The sequence below is a fragment of the Calonectris borealis genome, chromosome 1, assembly GCF_964195595.1.
Source record: "Calonectris borealis chromosome 1, bCalBor7.hap1.2, whole genome shotgun sequence".
NCBI classification, from domain to species: domain Eukaryota; kingdom Metazoa; phylum Chordata; class Aves; order Procellariiformes; family Procellariidae; genus Calonectris; species Calonectris borealis.
In genome coordinates this window covers 174,315,726-174,341,909 of record NC_134312.1, presented here as the reverse complement: position 1 = coordinate 174,341,909, position 26,184 = coordinate 174,315,726, and the positions used below count along the sequence as shown (strand labels likewise).

The 26,184-nt window shown below is 43.8% G+C and overlaps 1 protein-coding gene across 1 annotated transcript in view; it reads right to left on the bottom strand.

The window, feature by feature from the left end:
* Positions 1-23,569, bottom strand: part of TBC1D4 (TBC1 domain family member 4) — a 107,802-nt gene extending 84,233 nt beyond the window's left edge. Inside the window, exon 1 of the mRNA XM_075138939.1 lies at positions 22,984-23,569. Coding sequence (XP_074995040.1) covers positions 22,984-23,484 — 501 coding nt within the window. The 5' untranslated portion in view covers positions 23,485-23,569. The remainder of the gene's footprint in view (positions 1-22,983) is intronic.
* Between the last annotated feature and the right edge of the window lie 2,615 nt (positions 23,570-26,184).

The following is a 26,184-nucleotide window of genomic DNA, read 5'->3' as shown; positions in this document are numbered from 1 at the left end:
GGACAAGGAAAAGGCTGAGGTACTCAACGCCTTCTTTGCCTCAGTCTTTAGTAGTCAAAGCAGTTATCCTCAGGGTACTCAGCCCCCTGAGCTGGAAGACAAGGACGACGAGCAGGATAAACCCCCCATAATTCAAGAGGATGAAGTTAATGACCTGCTACGCCACCTGGACGTTCACAAGTCTATGGGGCCGGATGGGATCCACCCGAGGGTACTGAGGGAGCTGGCGGAGGAGCTTGCCGAGCCACTCTCCATCATTTACCAGCAGTCCTGGTTAACTGGGGAGGTCCCGGACGACTGGAGGCTCGCCAATGTGACTCCCATCTACAAGAAGGGCCGGAGGGAGGATCCGGGGAACTACAGGCCGGTCAGCCTGACCTCAGTGCCGGGGAAGATTATGGAGCGGTTTGTTTTGAGGGTGCTCACGAGCCATGTCCGGGACAACCAGGGGATCAGGCCCAGCCAGCACGGGTTCATGGAAGGCAGGTCCTGCTTGACCAACCTGATCTCCTTCTATGACCAGGTGACCCGCCTCGTGGATGAGGGAAAGGCTGTGGATGTGGTCTGCCTGGACTTCAGTAAAGCCTTTGACACTGTCTCCCACAGCATTCTCCTAGAGAAGCTGGCGGCTCACGGCCTAGACAGGCACACTCTTCGCTGGGTGAAAAACTGGCTGGACGGCCGAGCCCAGAGAGTTGTGGTCAACGGAGTTAAATCCAGTTGGCGGCCGGTCACGAGCGGTGTTCCCCAGGGCTCAGTACTGGGGCCGGTCCTGTTCAATATCTTCATCAACGATCTGGACGAGGGGATCGAGTGCTCCCTCAGTAAGTTTGCATTCGACACCAAGCTGGGCAGGAGTGTTGATCTGCTGGAGGGTAGGAAGGCTCTGCAGAGGGACCTGGACAGGCTGGATCGATGGGCTGAGGCCAACTGTATGAGGTTCAACAAGGCCAAGTGCCGGGTCCTGCACTTCGGCCACAACAACCCCAGGCAACGCTACAGGCTTGGGGAAGAGTGGCTGGAAAGCTGCCCGGAGGAAAAGGACCTGGGGGTGCTGGTTGACAGCCGGCTGAACATGAGCCGGCAGTGTGCCCAGGTGGCCAAGAAGGCCAACGGCATCCTGGCCTGTATCAGGAATAGTGTGGCCAGCAGGAGCAGGGAGGTGATCGTGCCCCTGTACTCGGCACTGGTGAGGCCGCACCTCGAACACTGTGTTCAGTTTTGGGCCCCTCACTACAAGAAGGACATGGAGGTGCTGGAGCGTGTCCTGAGGAGGGCAACGAAGCTGGTGAAGGGCCTGGAGCACAAGCCTTATGAGGAGCGGCTGAGGGAACTGGGGTTGTTTAGCCTGGAGAAGAGGAGGCTGAGGGGAGACCTCATCGCGCTCTACAACTACCTGAAAGGAGGTTGTAGCGAGGTGGGGTTTGGTCTCTTCTGCCAAGTAACTAGCGATAGGACGAGAGGAAATGGCCTCAAGTTGCCCCAAGGGAGGTTTAGATTGAACATTAAGAGAAATTTCTTTACTGAAAGAGTGGTCAGGCCTTGGAACAGGCTGCCCGGGGAAGTGGTGGAGTCACCATCCCTGGAGGTACTTACAAGACGTGTAGATGAGGCCCTTAGGGACATGGTGTAGTGGGCATCGTGTGTTGGGTTGACGGTTGGACACGATGATCTTAGAGGTCTTTTCCAACCTGTATGATTCTATGATTCTATATATATATATAAAAATCCAGAAATGAGACTCGTGACAATTTTTGTTCCCAGACAATGGCAAGACTCTTGCTGAAAGGGTGAGGATATGGTGCTTTGGATGCTGGCTGGATGCAGGACTGAAGCTGCCGTGCCATCCTGACATAAAGGGACATGCTCCACAGCACAATTCTGACCTTCTTCAAAAGTTAGGAAGACTGAAGGACCGTCCTCCATCGAGTTTGTATTTTGTTGTGGTTGTTTGTTTTTTTTTTTTTCAAATGCAGTGCTCACTCTTCGCAGCATTATGTCAAAAAGAAGTCAGACTCCATGATGCTCTCTCTGTGAGCATTTCAGCTTATTTCTGAATTTTTAATGTTTGCATCTAGTTAGGTTAGATTTTTTTTTTAATTATTTTCCAGTGCAATTCAGCTGGACCTGTAAAGGCACATGATGAACTCCACTTGATAAAGGCTTGTCAACAACAGACATCAAGTAAAATCAGCTGTATCTGTAAAGCCTAATTCTAAAATAAAGCATATGGTCCACAATATTGTCCATTTAAAGTGTTATGTATTTTAACAGACCTCTGTCCGTGTTAGGCCCATTTGCCTCAGCCCATAGCAGACAAAGAATTCTGATCTTTGCATCTTAGCTGATACTTAAAAATAAAATCTGTTTATCTTAAACCTATTAAACAAGTTTGTAATAGTGAATGGATACAGGGCACCAGATTTGCTTCTGCCTCAAATTCAGCCTCTCCAAACTGATTGCTTCAAATTCAGAAATACCTGATAGTGATTAAAAACCGTTACAGTTTGTCTACTCTATGATGAGAATGGAAAGAGCTCAAGCAGCCATTAGCAATAAATATAGCTGGAAACTTCAAACGGACACTGAAGCATGTGCAGACAGATTACCCCTGTCTTTACAGGTAATCTAGGCGTTACTATCACTGAAAACCTGAGGAAATCTGAAGAAATGATAAATAATTGTTTCAAAATATTCAATATCTGTCTCAAAGGGATATCAGGGAATTTTACACTTAGTTTTAGATAAGTGGAGATCTTTTAAGAGCTGACAGACTTTTCCTCTCAAAGAGGGTCATATCTGCCCTTAATACATGTTAACATATTCTAAAAAATAGCTGCTGTATATTTAGAGCAATTACTAAAAGTTAGGCTATAAAAAGCTGCCCTTTATATTTAAATTCAGTAAATGAGTAATCATTTCCCTTCTGAAACTCTATTTGATAAACAGATGTATTTATTAGGAAATATCTGCTCAAAAACGAGATCAGTCACTTTCAACTATGCACAGACCAATCTAACCATCGTGTCTCGAATTCCAATGTAGGTAAAAGCAGTTTTCACAGACAGTGATAAAAAGGGTAATGCACTCTTTACTACAGAGGTATGACTGAATTCATTTAAGCTGTGAAATTACTTTTAATGCTATTGGAAGGCCTTTCTCTTTAAAATGAAATTACTTTTAGTGAACTGTGTAGGGGATTCATTAACTCTAGTATTTCCTAGCATCTCTAATTTACCAGTTTCGCCGTTTTGAAATATTATGGAAATAGACTGTATTTTCATCGACCTTTTGCATAACATCAGGGGAACTTGTATCATGCTCCTGGCTCGAGATGCTTATGGCTAAGCAGTGCAATTACCTCCTAGTTTTACTGTGACCTGAAAAGCACCTCATTAGGGCTCTCTTGTTTTGGAAGCAGGCTCAGCACTGGACCTCACACATGGGTTTCACCAGCTCTCCAGACTGCATACAATATATAGTCCGAGTATTCTCTCTTTACTGTCTACTCTTAAGGTACAAGAGATGACCAACAGGTCTGCTGAGGTTTACTTCTTCATAACGCTAATACTGCTGTGCCAGGAAGATGTTCTGTCCCCCAGCGTTTGTTCAGAAATAAGAATAGGAGACAGTGGGAAAAGGATCAGATAACAGCATCACCATCTTCCGTCCTTCCTGAAGATGATCACAAAAAGAAATCTCCGTTTTTAATGCTTCTCCTACCCCCAAAGACTAGGGTTCTTCTCTAGTTCCTCTTGCTGGTCTGTCAGTCCATCTGGAAGGGAAAATGCCATGCTCCAGTGCTTAAAATACATCAGAAAACACCATGCTTTTGTAAAACATAAATGGAAACAACGCTTCTGACAGGCGAATTTCAGCAGCAGAACTGTGCTGCTTGCAGGAAACTGAATGTTTGAGAAGTCAGGCACTAACACCCCTGTAGCAAAACCAGCCGCCCACCAAATCTGCGGCTGTTAGGTCACAAAGGTCCGATGCCCCGGTGAGTTCAAAGGTCCTCTCTCCACTGCGTGTAAGAATAACTTGTATGTTTTGTATTTTCAAAATACAAAAGGCGTCTGTGGATTTCAGTATTAAAAAAATTGTCTTTTAAGGGGAAAAAAATGCAGGGTGGTAGATTTTCCCCCCTTTCTTGTTTTCACACCTAGGAGTAACCCTGCCGTATCTAGGAACAGTCGATAAGGTGTGAGCACATGCCTCTTTCCTACATCTGAGAAAATACACCGCATCTTGGCTTGGATCAGGGTAAACTGCCGCTCTGCTCAGACAACCAGTGCCAGAAACCTGGGCTCTGACGAGAGGCCAAAAAGGCAAGTTACCCATCTTCTCATCTGTTCAACTCCTTCTGGAGACCCACCTCACATTTAGCATTTGTATTTTAGAACGAGCTGACATTCTGACCCTATGTAACCTGCGTCCGTGGGACGGACGCTCTTCTGTGAAGGAGTTGAGCTTTCAATTGGTTTTACTGACCAGCAGAATTTCAAATACCGGTTTCTCATTCTACAATATAGACTTGTAAGCACCAGCCAGGGAAAGATGGGGCCCTTTCATAACAAGTATTAGCACAAGTTTGGTGTTAGAGATGGAAATCTCCGTCTAAAGTTCAAAGTAATAACAGGAACCAGTAGGGCTTTAATTTCTCCTACTCCCTTTCAAAATGCTGTCTCTCCTATTATAACCTCAAGCACAAAAAAGGAAACATTCACTATATTAAATCTGAATGTGTTTTTAACATACGTAATCGCTCATTTCCACATACCCATGTCTGAGACTAAATTAATTCATAACACATTCAGCTTCATTCCTTTTTTCCCCTCGCATTTTTGGTAAAATTCTCATCACTTCTGAGCTGAAAATGTCTTACAGAAAGAGACATCCCCACCCACCCCAGAAAATCCATATGAAAAACTCGATGACACATTTGACAATTTAAAATAATGCCCATTACTCTATGGAAGAGCATCACTTTGGATTGTTTTTTCCCCAATCAACACCTTTAAAATAAAGACTGCTTATGTTTCCTGGAGTGAAAGGATTCTCAGGTAAGCCAATAGTTCATGCTACAAGGCCCTGGTTTTAGATCACAACTTTGCCAAGCTTTCTGGACTGACATTTTCAAAATAGTTCAGTTACTGAACCATTATATTATAGTTTTCTTTGGGTTTTGGCTCCTGTTTAAAAAAAAAAAAAAAAAATCACCACAAGCAACTCTTCCAAGGTATTTGGACACGCAAACTCTTCAGTTTGGTCTTTGTGTATAATCTGAGATTCTTGTCTCCACCAAAATCTATCCAAATTACCAATCTCTGCAAAATGTTGGCTAACAGGTATTTGGTAATAAATGTATATATAAAATGGTCACGTTCCCTGGATGCTAATCAGACCCTGAAAATACTTTCATCCAAACTTTAGCAACTTCTGCCTGCCAACACAGCTCACAGTGGATTTGCAATATGACCGAGTCCACAAATTCAGGAGCGGGAAGAAAAGACTGAGTTCGGGTAACAAGCTAGGGAGGGGAAAGGAGGAAAGACGGGGACGGGAGAGGATTGAGAGAAGAGAAAGAACTGCAGGGGGAGCTGAAAGAGTCAGAGGGACTGCAGCCAAACACATGACAGACGGAACGAGGGACAAGCAAGCAAGAGAGACGGATGAGGACCTGTGTCAGACCAGGGACTGCTGTCGCGAATGAGTGGTCTGACACAGGTCCTCACCGATCTCTCTTACTTCCCTTAAGTGTCCAACGCTTCTCAGTGTCCAAGTGGCTGATTTAAGGTTGTGGAGCCCGATGAGCTGGGAGGCTGGGAAGTTACAGCTGGAACATAAGCCAGTATGAGGTCTGCATATATCGACTATTTTGACAAGACAGCTCCTCAACACCCTAAATTGAGCATTCAAGTAATAGGTATTTTCTATTTCTATCCAGTTAAAGATCCCTTCCTGGGATTTTAATTTTGGTTTTTTTTTTTTCCAAATTAAGACACCTCTTCCCTTCTCTCACAAATGTGAAAATAAATTTAATAATGCTTTTGTAAAACATTCATAACAAGTAGCCCAGAAAACCCTTTGAAGTGGTTAATAAGGACATCAATGTATAATACAAAATATTTGTAATATTTGGTAAAAGTAAGTATACAAGAAACTCTCTCCAGGTTATTTTCTACAGACTTGTACCTTCTGCCGTCTACAGGGGCGCCTGCAATCAAACAAGGGACTTTGTGAAAAAGCGATGCCCTCACCATTAACGTCTACGGCATACCTCTCATAAAACTGCTCTTCCAACAGACCACAAAGTTATCAGAAGATCACATAAAAATGCTATCTACTAAAACAAGTATTTGGAAGAAAGATCCAATAGCAGGTTCTTGAGTACATGAGTTTGTGGCACAACAAGTAACAGCTCTTTAGAATATTTTGCAATTATTTAAAGTTGATACTTTAAAGTGAAGTATGCCTGGTGGAAGAGGATAGGTGACATCCTAGATACTTTCCTATTAAAGCACATTTCAAACCAGCTAACAAGTAAGTAGAACAACATTTGTAAAGGTCTTGGTAAAAATCAAAATTTATAAAAACCTTTCAAGTGGAAACAAGACCTAACTACGGTGCTCTTCAGATTAACCCTCCCAGTCAAATTTTGGGCTTGCAGCCCATTTCTAGAAAATTCATACACGTGAGCCAAGTCCCTGCAGTCAGCTAGACTTGTCCAAGAACACCCGAAAGGCCTGCACCTTTAGAAATAAGCTTGGAAAGAATCATCACCTGTAAGTATTTAAGCATATAGGTATTAGCAGAATAATGTAATGCTGTGCAATAACTGGCATTTTGTGCCAGCCCAGCTGTAACACTGGGCCATTGTGTCCCGAGTTCAACCAGGAACCGCGGCTCACAGGAAGGCAGCATGACTGCAAGGTCATAGACAAAGGTTGTTTGCAAGCTGGGAAATAACCTGAAGTAAGGTACTTTATTAGAAATTACACATATGATCCCTGTTGCATGTTCTCAGCAAGGGATCTAGCAGGAAAGGCTTGTAGGAAAGGAACTTATTTACATAATATAAAGAGCTAGACATTTTAAGAGGATCAGTCCCACAAACAGGAGGTCGACATTTGTTGCAACAGGACTCATGTTGTTCAAAGCAGCCATCATACCGTATTTGCAGATTCCTTTACGGGAAACTGCAGAACCAGCTAGAAAAATGCAGTTATGTTTGATCACATCCAAATTACTTTACAAGGTCTAGATGTTCCCGTGTATAGTTTTTTGCAAGACATGCATGTTTCTGCTTTACGTCATTGCCTTGGGGAATTCTTGGGGTGCACAGCGAAAGATGCCATTCTCATATATAAACATCAGATATTCAGAATCTGAAACAGCAAAGTGAAAGTCATTTATGCTTGAGAAAATATAATAATGGTAGAAGCTGCAGGGCAATTTTACTGAGACAAAATCATCCTTCACAGAAAAGCTGGAGAAATACACAAGCATTAGAGCTCCCCAAAGACTCGAAAGAGGCATTTTTGTTAATCTGGACTATTAGACAATGCTAGTGACTCAATCTATTCCTGAAAGTATCTGATCTTTATTACCCTAATAAGCATTCTGCGCATAAAGTCAAAAACCCCCACACAATAGCACTTTCTTTTAAATTTACTCATCTCTAAAAGATTCTATCTAGTCTAATTAGATAAATTTATTTCCAACCTACCAAAAAACCCACAGTGGCACAGAGAAATAATACTTTTATGAATGGAATTTCTATGCTTGAGCTATTCAAACACATTTTCAGCAACAGCACTCTTTAAAATACGTGATATTTTGATGTAGTTAGTATCTTCTATTTCCTTAGCTGGTGTCATCTGTTAGTTTATACTCTGTGGGCTGGCGCAAGAGGTATGCATTGATGTATACTGTCATATATGCCGCTGCTACAGACTGAGATCATCCAGGTTGATAGAAAGAAGCAACTGGATGAAACGGGTGATGAAGACCTACTGTAGCACTCTGAGCCCCCAGGTCAAAAGACATGGACAAGGGTCTGGCTCTCTGTGGTACTTGAACCTGTGAGGGCCTAGAAGTAATTTACCTGAATAAATTACTAGTGTGTTTTGGGTTTTTCTTTCCTTCATGTTACTACATTTAAACCATGCAGGTTTCAGTAAAGCAGAAAAACAAATGAATAACCATGACGTTAAACCCCTCTGATCAGCTACCATCCAAGATGGATAAAAAAAATAGAGCCAAGAGGAAAAATAGCACCAGAAGGAAAAGAGACAAGAGGTTACATGGCTAATGGGGGGTATGACACCCAAGAAGGTATTTAGATAGTTACTTAGCCTGTAAAGTTGTAATGCCACATCTATAAGCAAACTGGCAACTAACCACGCTTGGTGTTAGAAATAATGTGATTCAAGAAGTGGAAGGAATGTATTTGTCAGAGTCACTCGTTAATTACGCAGGAGCCTGATTATCACGCAGGACACTACAAGCGTCCCTTTCCTCCAAGCTGCCACTAATCGTTCCTCCAGCAGACCCATGGAAGTGTTACCATTCCCTCATGGCGAAGGGGAACTGCTCCCTCTTTTCCCCCTAACTTTAACCTATGCTGCCGTATCGGAAACGGCAGTCTGAAATTTTGTGATACATGGTTTCAAGTCCCCGTGAACTTGCCAGCTTCTTCAAAACCAGTGGAAGAACCGAGGGCTTGTTAAAAACTCTACCTTCTCACCCTTGCCGCAGTGCAGGGGCTTGCAAGTTATTCTTGAGTTTTGAGTCTGCTTGCTCAGAAAGAAGCATTTGGGAGCTGGGAGGCAAAGGCATTATTAAGGAAAGTAGAAGCCCTCTTCGTCTTCAGATCAAATTTCAAACAGTATCTTATATATGAAAATATTTGATTGATAGTTAGCAGAATGCCTATTGTAAGGAGTTAAACATGCTTTAAAAAAAATCATCATCAACAACTAACCTGTCAAAACAATCTTCCAACAGAGATAATCTTCAAAGACCACAAACTGAATAAAAATTTTTGAAAGGATTAACTTTACATAGTTGCAGGGAGAGCATATTCTGAGGCTCGTATTAAATACATTCAAACCTCATTAGATACATACAAGACCAGCATAGTGACCTACAACAGCAGCCTTGAACTACATTAAGATGCAGAGAAGTAATATTCAGGACACTTTCAAGGACAGATATTAACTTTATAATTTGATATATGAACTATAACTGTATTAACAGTAAAAAAGAAAGTGTCGTCTGCTACTATTTCTAGTGGATTCATGCAGAAGAATAAACTAGAAATCGGTGATTATGTCAAAGTCATGAATATGTTTGCACATTTGAAAACTTCAGGCACTAGAAAATGCTGCTGAACCAATTAAATGTTCCAGAGATTAAAGTACGCTTATCTGGAGTGTACTTTTTCACAGCAGTCCTTACCGGGCTCAGGTTTACTTTGCTCTTAACCAGGCAATCTACCAGCTGTAGCAGCAGTCATGCAATAACGAGCATCCTTCAGCAGCAATTTGTCTCAGTGCTGGCTATAAATGACTCAGCTGTTCATCTCACGCTCCAGGAGTTACTTTGCTAATATTACAGCGTTTTACCACACAGCACAGCATCCTTTCCCTCCGTAGCAGGGCTGGGTTTTTTTGGTTTGTTTGGGTTTTTTTTTTTTATTACTCATACTTACTTTCTGAAACATGATACGACCGCCAAGGAAGCTAACTTTCACTTCTCATCAGCCATATGCAGTCTTGACTTGAAAATAAACATGTGCCAGGTCATGTGTTTTAAAAAAGGGCGTGAAGGTGAAAACACATTTTAAATGCAAAGGAACTTTGAGCAAGTAAAAACACTAGAATAGCTCTATTAAAATGGAAATGATCCTCAGGCATGTTTATTTTTACATAAAATTTTCTGTTCAAGATTTTATTCAATAAACAACTGTTACCAAAACATACATTAAAAAAAATAGGTTAATGGCTAAAAAAAAAAAAAAAAAGAGATAGGAGCTAGTCTTGGTGATATTTCTAAAATGTGAAACTTGGAACTAGCAATATGAAAAGGAATAAAGTTAATTTTTTTTATAATCCTGATAGCTATATCTGAAAAGCTCAGCTCCTGGCAACATGCAATCAAAAGAATGAATGGCTTTTTTTCTTTAAAGTTTCCATTTGGGGCCAGCAGGCTTGTGGGAAGCAGTGGGGGGAAAGGGATTATTATCTTTTTTTTCCTCTGGTCAGAATCATCACTTTTCACAGTTAATAGAACTGCATGCATTACAGACAACTCCTGCAAAAAATGGATTATAATCCTGGATTGGGAAAATTTGAAGCAGCTGAGAAAAATTGAAGATCAAGAGACATGACATGAGAAAATAATAGGCAGCAGCCTTGTATATACACATATGGTAAAAAGACTGGGAAAGCCTGCAAATTTGAAAACTAATGCATCTGTTGACACGCAGTAAGGGATCTCACAGTGATCCGGGTTCTTTACTGTTTTGTGGGCAGCTCCGATTTCTGTACCAGATTCCCCATTATCTTCATGTCGTGGTTCCTAACCCTGACTTCACTGTGGTCACTTGCAGGCATCAACTAGAGAAAGCATCCCTTTAAGAAATGCCTTCCCCTGGATGAACGCTCCCGGTGTGTACAACAAACAAGGCCAGCACATCTACTTGCCAACAAAAATTGTTATGTTTTCTCAGGTCTCTGCAGGGCTCCAAATGACAGTAGCACCACGGACTGAATCTGAATTAGAAACCTGTCACATCCTTATCCACCTACTTATTCAATTGAGCTGAAAGATATTTTGACATTTTAATAAGAACAGTACTAGTAGAAATACAAAACTTCAAAACTATTATTTTTATGACATAGTAATAGCAAGAGACTGCTATATTTGACGGTAGGATGATACTTAAAGCAGTATAAAACCCAAAACGTGCTACAGACCAATAAAGCAGTACGACCGTCTAGCAGTTGGTGATCCTATAGGAAAACACCGTGCAATTTGAGCAGAACGATTTGTGTGACTTGGTTCCTGTTTAAGAGCAGGGCTCTCCAGACAGAGTCTTCAGTTGTTGACTGAACAGTCCCCTGAAACCAACCCAAAGCAATTAAGCCCGGGATGAAAGCATGAAGCAGACCCTGCACAGTTTCACGCAGGGCTCGTGTGAGTACGTAACAGCAGCCCTTCCAGAGGCAGTGATCCATTACAATTTATGTACGCTGCTCTCTCTAACATGGCTGGGGAGCCCACGTGGCAGCAGTACGCTCAAGGGAATTAATTGACCTCTGTAACAGGACACCATGAAGCCTACTCTTTATTCCTAACGAACTGGCCCAGTACAGGGTTGAAAGGAAGTATTTCCTATATGTTACATAGGTAACAGACTTAACTATAACTGACGGAAAGAAGAACAGCACACAGAAATAAAGCTTGAACCTCCTGTAAAGAAACTCAGGTGATCCCAAGTTTAAACATTACACCCTACCTGGTGTTACTTGAAATCAGTAATCCCACTCAAAAGCATGATACAGATGTGAGCATGCTTCAAATCATTACGTAAAAGGCTAAAATATATAGCAGAGTTGAGCATTTTATCAGTGTGTTTTTATCTTATTAGGTGCTAACTATTATGGGCATGGCTGTGTAGGCATGCACGAGCTGGGTGCCGTGCTTCTACAAGAATGGCAACAATCCGTGGGACTCCGCAGAGTATTTTGAGCTTCCCACAAAGCCGCAGCAAGAATTTTAAAATCTGCAAAATTAGCGTGAAATCCAGTGGAACTCTGCGGGAGTTTTTCAGGGGGTGGTATACTATGTGTATAAAATCTAACAGTACAACTGCAAAGCATAACAGCAGGACTAAATAGCTAAAAAACATCCACTATTATAGGGGCTGGGTTGGCAAACAAAGAATCAGCACTGTCATGTTGAAGAAAAGTATCAGAATGAAACTTCAAGTTAGGCTTTCCTATTATGCTAATGATATTCCAGTTTATAACGTGACGTATTACCTGATAGGTAATAAATGGCAACCTATACACATACATCCCTGGCTTGCCTGAGGCTGACATTTCCAGCAGTAACAGAACGCTGCTGAAGCATCCACTCTGTTGTGCTGCAGAAATCAAGTACTAACAGTCTTCTCAAAATCTGACCTTTTTATGGTGGTCATGTGAGAACTCAGAGCAGAGGCGTATCAAATAGGTTGTCAAATCTGAAAAATTTAGACTCAGATAAGAAATAAAATGGCACTACGGCTAAGCTTCTGTTCACCTTACTATTAATGGTATCGTTAAAAAGGATTGCTGAAGTTTTAACCTTTAATTTTCACTAAAACCAACAATTTCCCTTTCAAATTCCCATACAACAACAACAATTATCAAGCGTATGATATTAAGTAAAACAGATGAAGTGTAGAACAGCAGGTGAACCCACAGAAACAAAATATTTGGTTACATAAAGAAACGTCAAGTTCATTAATCTAGTATTCTGGGCTGGTCTCCACATTTCTCACACTCCCAACTGTGATGCTGTGTATTTTAAGGACAACCTGCATATTGAGCAAAGGAGGAAAAAAAAGAACCAAACAGCATTCATATAGATCGACTGATGTGCTCTTATAACTGTTTTTACATTGCAGACAGAAGGTCACTATGGAGGAAACGTATTCTTTTTGTAAACTTCACGCCACCCCACTAAACTGCAGATATATTTTTAGTTCTCCCTAGCGCTAAGCAGACAGGGAATCCGAGGCGCAGTGCCAGGATGTAAACCCACTCCTCCGGAGCTGGCTTTAACCACGTTGCCTCGCTCCCACTCTGCTCCCATGTTTAGGTCAGCAAATTTCCTCAAAAATCCTAAATCTGAATACATGCACACATATATGCTGTGGATAATCTGAATGTGTTTCTTCATGAATAATTCAGATAAAAGTATGCTGTGCTGCTCTTACTGAAAGGCCCACTTGATCTTCTCTTTTGGCAAGGTTCGCCCAAAAAAGTGCTGCTGAAGAGTAGCCAACATCTTGCCTCTATTTATAATGTAGTTGGTTTACAAAAAAAGTGGATCCTCTTTACAAACTGTTTTGTACTGCTCAAGCTTGCAGTCCTGCTGCACAGAAAATTAAGGGATTCTCACTGAGTATGACCACAAAGTCAGGCCAGAAGTATTTTCTACAAAAGGGATATTTGTTTAAAATCTTTCTCCATAAAAAACAAAGTCTTGTACACAAGCCTAAACCAAATGTTACAGGAAGAGCAGTATTTTCCGTAGAAAACTCTCCTATCAGATCCCATAGGATCTGCACATTAGAGCAACACACTTCAGCATCTTAAATTATGTTTTTCTGATTTTTTTTTTAAAGTATAGTTACAACAGCTTGTTTGGGAATTTGTATCTAAACTGCTTAGATTGCCACAAAAGTACCATGACTCTGAGGGCAGCCTGGTATTTATTTCCATTGCCAAGTAAGGCAGCAGGTCGTATACACAATCCCTTCTCTTTCTAATTTGCACACTAGCAGGAATGAATGTTTTCACCTTAGACTACCGAAGCCATAATTTTGCACGCTGTGCCAGAGCTGGGGCAGGCAGAAATCACAGGGCTTTGCGTGTGTACTGCAGTCCACCGTGGACATCAGCCTGAAGGTCATACATAAGCTTTCAACGCAGGGTTTAGCTGGAGTTTATGGGCTGCTTTGGTTCTACACTTCCAGCTGAGCGGTCCTAAAGAAAGCAACTGGTTCCTCTCTGGCTCTATTAAATACGTACCACCCTACTTCTATTTTTATTTAGAAATCCTACTGTAACTTGAGATCAAGTTGTTAAGAATAACCAAGCCAAAGCAAGAAACAAACTAAGAGAAGGCATATAAAAATACATTTCGATGAGTTAGCATTGCATGCCCTAGTCTTTCATTGCTCTATTACTGAATATTTACTCTAGTTCAGAAATACTCGAGAACCCACAGACCACTGACTACTCCCAAAGTTCCTGGGACATTGCTCTTTTTTTTCCTCTCTTTTTTTTAATGAGCATAACAGGAAACCCATGTCGGTGTCACCGAGTACATGAAATATATTTAACATCAGCATCCTAAAAAATAAGTATTTATTAATCTTGCTAGGAAAAACAAAATTGTGAATAGTCTGGAAGGCAGTCATTGCTATGCCCCCCAGAGAATAATATCCCGACTTCCCACAACATGTTTTCCGATGCATCAAGGACCTCTAAACAGATCTACACGTTCTTGCCAAGAGGAGTAATGAAATAAAACATAACCCCACTCATTTTAACAGAGCAAGCTGCTTGTTAAGGTTTATCAACGTGCAAAAATGAACTGCACGACTGAAATACACTTTAAATAAAGCCAGCTGTAATGGGAGGGGGGAAAAACCACAGTGCCAGGGATGGTGGAGTTAGGAAAAAGCCACACTTCTACGGTACTGGTTTTATCGTATCTAACAGCTTCTACAGGCTTTGAACAAGGATCTCTCTCATGTTTGCATTTTAAATTAATTTAATCCTTCAGAAAAGTGCCACCTGCCCAATACTGTAGAATCCTACTTATCTTCAGTGGTTCCAGAGATGCAGAACAAGAAAAACCTTACCATATTGCCCTTCCAAATTTCCAGAAGAGATCATTTTTAAAAGCCTATCTAATACTGAAGAGATGAAATGATAAAAAAGGAAATTATGGATTCTGTGAGAAAGCAATCAGACTTGAGCAGAGACGAAGACAACTCACTATTACAAGAAACTTATGAAGTCAGGAAATGTGGTTTAGTAGATACAATTCCTCCAAAGCACTAAGCTGAATTTCTAAATGGCGTTGAGAGACCATTTAAAAAAAAAACCAAAACATTTTTCTTTTTGGGGTGGTTCGACTGAAGTATTTTGCCTCTCTTACAAAGGATCCAAACTGAAGAGAATTGCAATGCATCTAGGTAACTGCTTATTAGCTCGTGACATCTTTCAGATGCTCTGAACAGAAAAATAAAACTTAAGACATGTTATACGTGTACTTGCTGTATGCCATCTACCCTGTCTGAACAGTCTTCATGGTAGGACAGCCTTTGAAGTACATCTCAGGTTTTTGTTCAGTTGACTTAAGTAACTAAAACCACGTAGAAGGACAGAAAAGCCATGTTTAAGCACTGCAGCTGAAGTCCACACACAACATTTCACCTCGGGAGGGTGATACCACGGCTGCTGCCACGGTTTTCCTTTTTTGCTCAGACAGGGTCTGCTCAGGGAGCAGCGGAAATCCCAGCGGCACCATCCTCTCCAGAAGAGGACCGAGTAATTAACTTCTCATTGGAAGTCCTAATTCCCTGCAGCAAGAAGGGGGAGGACTAAGCAGGCGATTTCACTTACGGGAGGGATGGCTTTAAGCAGGCTTCGCTTCAAACAGCGGGACGTAACGCTGTTCATTTCAAGCGGTATGGCTGCTGCGGAGAGGCAGAGGCGAGGGAGCACAGCTTCAGGCGATGGTAGGTTTTCTGCTGATAAGGCACCACTGTGTTCAGAATGAAGACTAACTGGATTTTTCAAGATATATAATTAACTTTTATAAAAATATAAACGTTAAGATTCTAACAGGGGCTACAATGAGCCCTCTGGGGCAAATGCATGTGTTTTTGTTTGCTCGTTTGGTTTTTTATGTTCTTTTCCCTGCAGTCCTAAATATACTACTAGAACATCCCCCGCAGCACAAACAGGCTTACCTCTGACCAACGCTGAGAGGAAGATTGAATTACCAGAGTACTCTCAGATCTACAGGACCACCAAGTATGTTTATTTGCCCACCTCACTGATCTACCAGTTGTCACCTAGTTAATACACCTGGAAAGGGGAAGAAAAAAAAAAACCCAAAATGTTCATGGATGAAAACATGCATATCCAAAACTGATGCATGTTCTCTGGTACCCAAAACAGATCACATAAATGGGAGGTCACATACTTCATGCATCCCTGGAGTAACCACTTCCACACTTCGTGCTTTCAGTCCCCCGCTGACATTCTGTCTTGCCTTTTTGCACTTTGAAGACCTCTTCAGGGCAGATTTAGTTGTTCATGACATGATCATACACTATTCTTCATTAGTGATGCTCTAATTTATTTTGGAACCCATGTTAGCGCATATGGTCTTGATGTACCTATTTGTGTCAGAACATAAGGTGACAGATGTTATATTATAGAATCATAGAATCATACAGGTTGGAAAAGACCTCTAAGATCATCGTGTCCAACCGTCAACCCAACACACCATGCCCACTACACCATGTCCCTAAGGGCCTCATCCACACGTCTTTCAAATACTTCCAGGGATGGTGACTCCACCACTTCACTGGGCAGCCTGTTCCAAGGCCTGACCACTCTTTCAGTAAAGAAAGTATAGTCTATGCAGAACAGAAAAGCACAGATCCTGTTTATGAATTAAGTCACTTCACTTTGCTGCCTTAAGTTTGCTTTCCAGCTGCCCTCAAACACCGCATTATTTAATGACCTATACAAGACTTCCAGTAGGTCTGGTCTTTTTACCCATCTCCTTGTGGTCTTTAAAGGTGCCTCAGAACTGTGCAGAATGTGAATTTAGATGATGCCACAATTCACATATGGGACAAACGATAAAAGCCACATGGAAATAAATTCTTCTTTTTTTCTTGTCTCTAAACTTCAAATAGTATCTCAAACCACAAAGGAAACAAAACCAGGTGGCAGAGGACAGCTGGTGCCATGAGGGGACCATGCCAATGCTGCTGAAAATTCTGCATGACCTACAGCCTAGACAGCAATCTCCGTGATCGACCCCCGAAATTCATCACGGTGTTCACCACTTTACCTCAGAGAAACTCAAGATGCTCAGGGAGTTCCAGGCCAATGGGGAAGACGGATGGAAGAGATGCAAGGAAGGGTGAGCTGTGCACATCAAATGCTACAGCAAACTCTAGCAAAGAGTAGAGATGGGTGGGAGTCAGTCACGCTACTATTCTGCGATGATTGTTTAGAAATTGAATCTTCTTCAGCATTCACTTTTATAAACACTAACTTCAAGAATTTTGGTCTGACATTTTTACCATACCTAAAAATCAGACTCTCCCTGTAGCCAAGACATACATAAGCTAGCCAAACCTTTTGGAAGTCAATTTTCTGTTTAATTATTTTTAAAAGGAACTGGTTCTACATTTGAAAAACAGGACAGGAAAACATAGAAACAGATAATCAGAAAGGAGCCTTGATTTGGTGTGCAGAGATGCATACAAGCTCCTTTCTTTAAATAAAACAGCCTTATTATCTGGTCACTGTATTACCTACAGCCATTCTCAGTGAGCTTACATCATTTCATATATTTATCATCCTATATTTTATTTTGCCTTTCTGAAAATACAATCCTCCATAACATTGCTTCTACTCCCCAAATAATGGGGTGGTTTTCAGGAACTGCAAAAGAAAAAATGAATGAGTTCTTTCTACAAACACAGCAGAAATGATAGTATTTAAACCATTCCCTCTTTCCTCTCCTAAACATTAATCAGGTATAAAAGGGCTACATATCAGCATTGAGAAAGACTAAACAAATCTTCTGTTTGGGATGTGGCAGAAAATTCTCATTTTCAGAAAAAAGTCCCCAATCTATCATTAAGGAAAACAAAAATGAAACCTTAAGCTCTCAACTTTCAGTTCCACTTTCCAAATCTTAAGTCACTGTTTAAACAAACAAACAAAAAAAAAGGAGCACAAGACTTTTTATCTGAGGCTGTATAGCCCATGTAGGCTGGAGACAATGAGGCTGCTCACCAAAGAATTCGGCATTCATTGCAAGCCTTTAGCATCCACGCTTTGTTTTGAGTCATCGCTTTTCAGTTTCTAACCCCATGAATGAAATTCTGACCCACACAAACAGAGAAAATTTTCTTTTGCTGTCTCTAAGGCTTGTTTTCTTGATAAAACTGGGACAACCTATCTTTCTCATGGAAAACAGCATTACCTCTTTCCTCTGCAATCAAAGCGTGCTCCGGTCGATCTAGTAACCAAACTCTGCATCTCTCCCATTTCCTGCAGAATCTTTCAAAACCCAGAGCCCATCTTTTTTATCATGTCTCTTATACCTATTCAAAACACAGCTTATCAGATGACCCAACCTGTGCAACATTTTAATATGAACTGCAATAATGCTGTACATATGTACTTAATATGCCAAGAATTTGCTACGATTCAGCCCATTCTCCTATGTCACATAAAAATCAAAGCACAAAAGAAATATGAATGTAAAGTTCATGAACTTTCTTCTTCAAACGTTTCTAACTTACATTCTTCAATAAGAAGCCTTACAGAATGTGATATTATTACACCATAAAAGCCTCCTTTGCATAGCTAAAATGAAGGACTTTGTACTGATGCCTTGTTTTTCAGAATAAACTGTCTTATGGCCTTGCTTTACTGAAATACATTATCTAACAGACAATTAACACACTCTTGGAATAGACAAACGTTTTTGACTTTTAGCCCGTGCAGCGATGACAGAGCCTGGATCTGGGTTACGAGCAGGCGGCCTCGGGCTCTTGTCTCTGGCCCTCTACCGCTCCAGTTCTTATCACAGCTTCACTTTGTCAGCAAAACGCTCCATGATTTCTGCTTCGCCTTGAGACAGGCTAGTCCCCCTAACGCGTGGTTACAGCAGATCGCCGCAGCTACAGACTACACACACAAGAGCTAAACCTTGCTGAGGTCTGTGCACCAGAACATTTTTCTTTCACGGCCAGCTTGGATTTGTTTTGAAACCCCATAACAATGTATTTGGAGCGTTGCTTATAAGGGTTCTTAAAGAAACACAAAACGCATCAAGTAAGTTCTCGCTTAACTGGAAGAGACAACTATCTTCACTAATACGAATCAATTATAGTATACTTAGATTCAGGATGCCAGTTCAGGTTAAAAAAAAAAAAAATCCCAAAAAACAGGCTTATTCATGTTTCAAGAAGAAAACGCACAGTCTAGATCAGCATAATAATTAAAAAAAAAAGTGCAGAAAAAGATCAGACCATAAGCCTCTCCCCCAGAGAACGGGGAACTCAAGGCAATTGTCAAACAGCATTGATTCGTTTCACATAATTAAAATTTGGTTTATAGAATAAAATCAGTATTTCGTGGTAAAAATGTGTTGAAGTTGAGCTTGAAAACACTAATCAAAAGGGCTTTTCTTGGTGGCTGGGAGAAGAGTATGCCTGCTGTATTTATAAACTCTAACATCTGGTTTAAAAAAAAATTAAAATCTGTTCCTGGGATTGTGAAGAAAATCTGCCAAATATAAAATGAGACAATGCTGTAATCTGATGTCTACAGACAGACTCCATGCATCCTAGATAATTCTCAAATGACAGCAATACAAAACTAACAAATCTCTGGCTGCTATTCAGAAACTACTAGCCAGCACTAAAACAGCCAACTACCCTCATCCACTTCAGCTGGCTGCCGCTTTGAAAAGTTATGAGGCGTGGCAAACACTGTAATAATTCTGAGGGGAAAAAAGTCAAAAACTTCTGTTCCCATCCTCACCAGTCAGATGGCTCCAGAACTTTTCTCTCCCCTTGTAATTAAAAGGCAAAAGAAAGAGACCCCCCTAATAAAAGCATCTTAGCATCCACCCCCATACCGACAGCTGAGCTCTGGGTTTGACACTGTGCCAAAGCACTACTCCAGAACAGGAGCCGACCCGCTGGCTCCTACTTTTCAGCTCTGCCTACAATTTGCAGGCTTTCAAATAAAAAGTAAAGATGTTTCATACCGCCTCACCCTCTCATTTTATTTCAGCCCTGGCAAATAACATTAAAAGAGGTTACCTTCCCATCTGATGTTATCATTGCATTGATTTTTTATTGGTCATCTGCTAAAGAAATTTGCAGGGACTGGCAAAAAGTATTGCTTTTTTCTGCGAATAACAGCCCCTTTCATCCCTTTCATGGTTACAGTGAATGCACGTGCATCCTGGACACTGTGCAATACCACTGGTGGACAAAGCAGTGGGCTTGAAGCCAAAATTTTCATTCTCAACTACATTGTTTTTTGAATTACTGCGCTAGCACTAATCTCTTGGAAGTCAATCATTACCCTCTCACTTTCATAACTAATTTCCACTATTAAAAATTACAGCTAGCTGTCTTCTAATTCAAAGACCACACGACATCTCCTGCACCCTTCCTTCATTCCAGAGCGACTTAGTGTGCTGCTGAACTTAATACCGCCAAGATGGATAACACCATGGCTTTGTGGTCATCTCCAGCTGGCCTGGAGTCAGTATAACCGCTGAAAAGGCTACCCCACCCTTCACCTTCTTGGCCACTCATCGCTACCTTGTGCCTCCAACCCACCTGTCTTGATGTAAATGGTATTACGGTTGCATAGTAAAGCAAACAAGGGAAGCAGTTTCGAACTAATCCAGCAAAGGTGGGGGAAAAGCAAGTTTAACGCCAGTCAATTCCCTGATCCTGTTCGCCGAGCACCATGTTGTGCTGCTGCGAGGACAAAGCCGAGAGGAAGGAACGAGGGGTCGAGGCTTGAAGAGAACAGGATCACTTCTCTCAGCAGTGGTGCCAACTTATATTGGCTCGAAGTGACTATGGCCTAAGATGGAAAATGAGGTCGTCTTAAAATAACAGATGTGAAAAGTACTTTCCAAGCTAATATGCAGCACAAAGCTCTCATAACCAATACGAAACAGAAGCACGTATTTAAAGATCTTGAAAGCGTGCAAGAACAGCATCTATTTTATAACAATTAAGAGCTTCAAAAGAAGATTTTTCAGAGCTAGCAACCTGCAGCCTGATTACATCGGCTCCGGACTAGGCTTAAGCATAGATCAACAGCTAGAGACCTGCACAGACTTAGCCAACCCAGCCTCAATGATTAGTAACAAAACTCAGGAGGAGAAAAAAATTCCATCTTCTTTTCCTTTTGATACCTTAAAAAAACCTGCCTGTTAGTCAGATACTTGTGAATCACATTGCTGGCTGCGCATCTACTACCCTTATTGTAGTTCTTTGTCTGGAAATCATGTGCTGAGTAACCCTCATGCGAGGGATTTACTCTTTATTAATGATAACAAGGCTAAAACAAATCTTGCCAGATAAAATTTACACTATACTGTCAGAAGAAGATAGGAGTGTATAAAAGGGAACTCATTCATACTAGTAATTTCCTTCAATAGGAAGGCTTTACCTATAGCATCAATTTGATTTAATTCCACGCACATAAGGACATTTTCCTCCACAAGGAAAGAAGGGGAAACATATGGATAAAAAGTTTAGTCAGAAACAGCCTTCCACATGTAAATGTACGTAGTATTTTGCAAGTTCACAGGAGTAATAGGGATCCACTATCTTACAGCATGAGGCTGTCTTACAAACTCATGGTACCAGAGCAGATCTATCCCAGAAGTAACTTTGATTCAGCATCTTCTGCCAACAGCAGGAACCTTCGTTCCCTTCAGTCCATATGGTCAGACTCATAAAAGGATGTTTTGGCTCCTCCCTTGCCAGACGTGATCCCCTCCATCTCATGCTCCTTCTGCGTGGTCTCTCCTGACCCTGAATTCCCTTCTCCTGACAGAGCACAACGGTGGCAGCAGTTGCCAACAAGTTAAGCGCAGTTACCTCCTTTTGGGATACCTCTGTCCTATCTTTGATGATGGTTCAAGCCACAGCTATGTACGCAATCTAAATCCCTCCAATGTTATAATCTCTGGCAGTATGTTGGCTCAAATCAAAATTAATATACTGAGAACTTTTCAGTTGTTTTCTTAATACTTCCTACCCTCTTCACTTAAAAAAAAAAAAAAACAAAACCAAAAGAAACCCAAGCAACTGTTCAGTAGATCTTGTAAATCAGCTAAGTGGTTTCAGTAAAATCCAGCATTTCTAATTGCACGTGTTTTTCCTCCGTATATGTCTGTGAAAACTCAGGCAGAGGTGTCTTAACTTACTCAACCAAAGGATTCTTATCAAAAGGCCTTTTTCTTGCTGTCACCATGCTAAATCGATGATCAAACCTACTCATCAAAGCACCATCTCTCACATACTCTAAACAGGGAGGAGAAAGAACTCTGCTGCACATGTGATGCGCGAGCCAAAGCCTGTTAAAGAGTCAGGAAAATACAGTCTTACTGTTAGGTCTTTTTTTCCAATTGGCACTTTGTCAACAATGTCTCCACCCAAACCTAGGGTTATTTGTAGCACTACTGAGTGTGCCTGAGCATGGCCAGGTGCCCTTAGTGTGACCCGTCAGCAAAATAGGGCCTGCTGGTCGCAAAGGATGGTTTCCACACCACCGGGGGTCTGCGGAGCCCTGAAAGCACCACCCTGGCTAGCTGATTCTAATACTTACACCACCGTAAGGACGGTTTAACACAAATTCTGCATTTTGCTCACAGAGCAAATTGTGCGCTTGCCACCGAGCCGTTGTGGGACACAACGGACGTCTGTGAGGCAGCCCCACAGAAGAGGGACCGGGGAGAAAGGAAGGGGCTCCATCTCCCAGCGCACCCGCGTTTCGCAGAGGCTGGTACCCCCGGCCTGGCAGATGGGTGCGGCGTGCACTCGGGGCAAGGGGTGGCACAGCACCCCACGGCCACGCGGGACCGTGTGCCCCCCCACCCCTTTCCGCGGACCCCGAGCAGCTCGGCGCAGGTGCAGCCCCGGGACGGCTGCCCCGGGGAGAGCCCAGCAGGCACCGCCGGCCCCAGGTAGGCTCCCCCCACTCCGTGGGTGGGTGTGTGGGAGGTTAGGGTCTCGCAAGCGCTGCCCTGCCCTGCCCAAGCACACCGACCCCCTCCGCGGTTGCGGAGGGCAGCACCTGGGGTCCCGTCAGGCGCGGGGGGGTGGGGGGGGAGAGAAGCAAAGCGGGGGGGTCCCGGGCAGCGCCCCCTCCCTCTGTCCCCGCCGCCACTCGCCTGGTTGGGGTCGGTGGCCCGGAAGACGTGGCAGGCCATGGGGGAGTCGGGGTTGTCGGGCTGCGCCTTGATCAGGTAGGCGAAGTAGGTGAGGTCGTGGCTGTTGTGGATGAAGCGGGCGATGTGCTGCGCCTTGTGCTCGAAGATGAAGACGGCGGGCGCGGGGCTGGCGGGGCGGCCGGGGCCGGCGGGTCGGCCGGGACTGGCGGGTCCGGCGGGCACGCAGCGCAGCGTGGGCGAGCCCAGCAGCAGCAGCACCTCGCGGGCCGGCACCCCGCTGCCCAGGGCGCCGCCGGGCTCCTGCCGCTGCCCGCGGCGGCGGATCTCTGCCATCAGCCAGGGCAGCATGGGCAGCGTGGTCCGCCTGTCCAGGCACGACGAGCCCACGTACCACAGCCTGAAGCGCTTCTCCCCCGGCGGCGCCGGCTGCGGCTCGGGCTCGGGCTCCGGCTCCGGCTCCAGGGGGTGGGAGAGCGGCACGCCCTCCCCTCGCTTCTCCATGGCGGGTCCCCGGGCGGAGGGCGCGGCGCTCCGCGGCCGCTTCCCTCCGGCGCCAGGTGCAGCCGGCGGGGCCTGCGCTCGGCCGGGGCCGCCGCTAAGCGCGCATCCCGCCGGGCGCGTCCCCGGAGCCGCGCCGCCTCCCTACCGACCCGCGGGGAGGGGAAGGACGGCCGAGTCACCCTCCTCGACGCCCCGGGGAGGAGCGGAGAAGCTACGCCCCGAGCGGGCTCCGCGGCCCGGCCGCCCCCGGCCGAGGGGCGGGGCGGCGCCGCCCCAGGCTCCTAACAAAAATACAACGTGGCCTCTGCTGCGCTCCGCTCCGCCAGGTGCTGCCGGCCTCGCCGCTCCCCGGGGTGCCGGCCTCTCCCTGCGGCCCCGCAGCGTGAGCGGCCGCGGGGGGGGGGGGAGGAGGAGGAGGAGGAGGAGGAGGAGGAGGACCGCAAGGGGAGGAAGGTCGCCGGGCGGCAGAGGGAAGGAGGTGGGGAGGCCGCCGGGGCCGCCCCCCGCCCCGTTTGCAAAAGCTCCGAAGCTTTTTCCGAGTTGGTTTTGCTTTTTTTTGGGACGGAGGGGCGCTGGGGAGAAGCCTCCCCGGAGTCCTGGGGGCCTGGGGCACCCACGCCCCCCGGCACCCCCCGCCGGGGCACCGCGTCGGCTCTGCTCGCTCCGCTGCCTCTCCTCCGGCTTCTCCCCTCCCCCGCCCCCCGCAGGGACAAACAGCCCTGTCGCAAACGTGCTGAGGTACTTCCACGGCTGTATTGCAGCAGCGTCTCCCTGTCGAGTCCCTGTCAAGTCAGGGTTTGTTTAAGACTGATTTTAAAATTTTTTTTTCTAGGTTTCTTTTTCCTGCTTGAGCTTTTAGTTGTGGGTTTTTTTCCCCTCGCTATCGCGATAACATCTCTTTTGTCAACGAAAAACCCGCCACCTACTGTAAATGTTGGTAACTAGTCTCTTCTACCTGAGAAAGTAGCTGGGCAAAGCTTTTCCAGTCATACGGCATCCGTATCCATTTCGTAATTGTCAATTTTAGCGCCTGCCCTTGTGTTTACATCTGTAGCAACAGCGGCGATAATTCCCAGTAACGTGCTATTATGGCAACCGTTTTAACCCTGTAGAGAAAAAATAAATCTGTAGCTTGAGCTGAAGAGCTACTCTCTGATTTGAGCCTGGGTTCTAGATGGTTTGGGCAGAGAGGGGACATGCAGCACAGCAGGTCCCAACCCACAACAGTCACAGTTGACAAAACCTGTAATGTTAACAATATTTTAATAGCGTTACAAGCAACTATGCTCATTTCCTGAGCAAAGTATCTTGCTCTTCTTTTTCTCAGTTTAATCATCTGGTTTATGCATTTTGGTTTATCAGTTGTAATTTTCAGTTTTAACGTCCTGACTTGGAAAGACTTCAAACGTACCTCCTCCTGCAGCATCCTAAAATGAGTTATTCTTAGAACAGAGCAGCTAATGCAAAAAGTCCTATGTAGGCTGGACACCTACACCAGCTTTAATATTTGCTGCAATGGTACAAGTTAAAGCCAGAATGGAATTGCTTTCCCAAGCTGACTATTTTCATACACTTTAACATCTGAACTGCATTGTTGTACAGTAGATTTTGCAACGGGGGTAGTTAGGAGAAGAATGGCCACATTTTTTGGATCACAAACCTAAAAATCTTGTCCCTCAGTCTGCACAGTTAGCATTAACCCTTCAGCTGAGAATGTTACGTGAGATTTTGTGCTCCAGCACTGGGGGGTGACAGTCTGGGAGCCACGAGGATCCTCTAACAGCGCACCTGGAAGACGACCCATTTGCTCCCTGGCAGCAGCCCTGGCACTGGTTTAATGCTGCGGTGAACTGCTCGTTTGCTTGCCGGTTCAGTTCTGTGAGCCGCCTCTAATTTAAGTGACAGTGCTCCTGCAGACACCGCTGTTGGCACAAAGGAAGCGGGAATAGCTGCTCGGGGGTGAAGAGGGCAGCAAGACTACTCGCTCCTTTGGGGAATGGCTGGTTAGATGATTCATCCGGAGCGTGAAGCTGCACTTGAGCGCAAAGAGCGATTTAAACTACCAGGGAAGTGAACTGAACACAGGGTGTGCACTAAAACAGCGGCAAAACCCCCTCGTACATTCTGTTGCAGTGATTTTACATGGGATAATCATGAAGTGGCTCTAACGAGGCAGCCTAAGGGGGGGTGCTGCAACGTACTGAATTGCTGCAGCTGCTTACAAACACCATCTCTGAGGCTATCAGATCCCTTTGTGTTATGTTTGTATATGACCTACCAAAACCAGATTGCAGACAACCACCTAGGCTTTTAGGTGCCGTGGCAATACAAATAATTAATAATAATTAGGAAATGTGAAGACAATCGTGAATACATGAGGGAAGGCAAGGGAGGGGAAGCAAAAAGAGGCTGAAATTCTTTTAAGCAATCACAGATCCATTGATGCTCTCACATTGTTCGAGCGGAACAAGAAGCCTTCACTTGAAGATGCTACAGAGCTGGGTTTTCAGCTGCTAAGGACGCACTTCAATTTTTACAGATTATTTTATCAGGTACAACTGTGAGGAACAAAATATGGAAAATGAATCTGAAATTCTTAAAATCCTTGTGCTAGTTATTTAAAGCTGTTTGGTTTCTCCTTCAGTTGAGTGATTTGCTTAATATGATATTATTTTGACCTAATTCATTTTTGTTATTGAA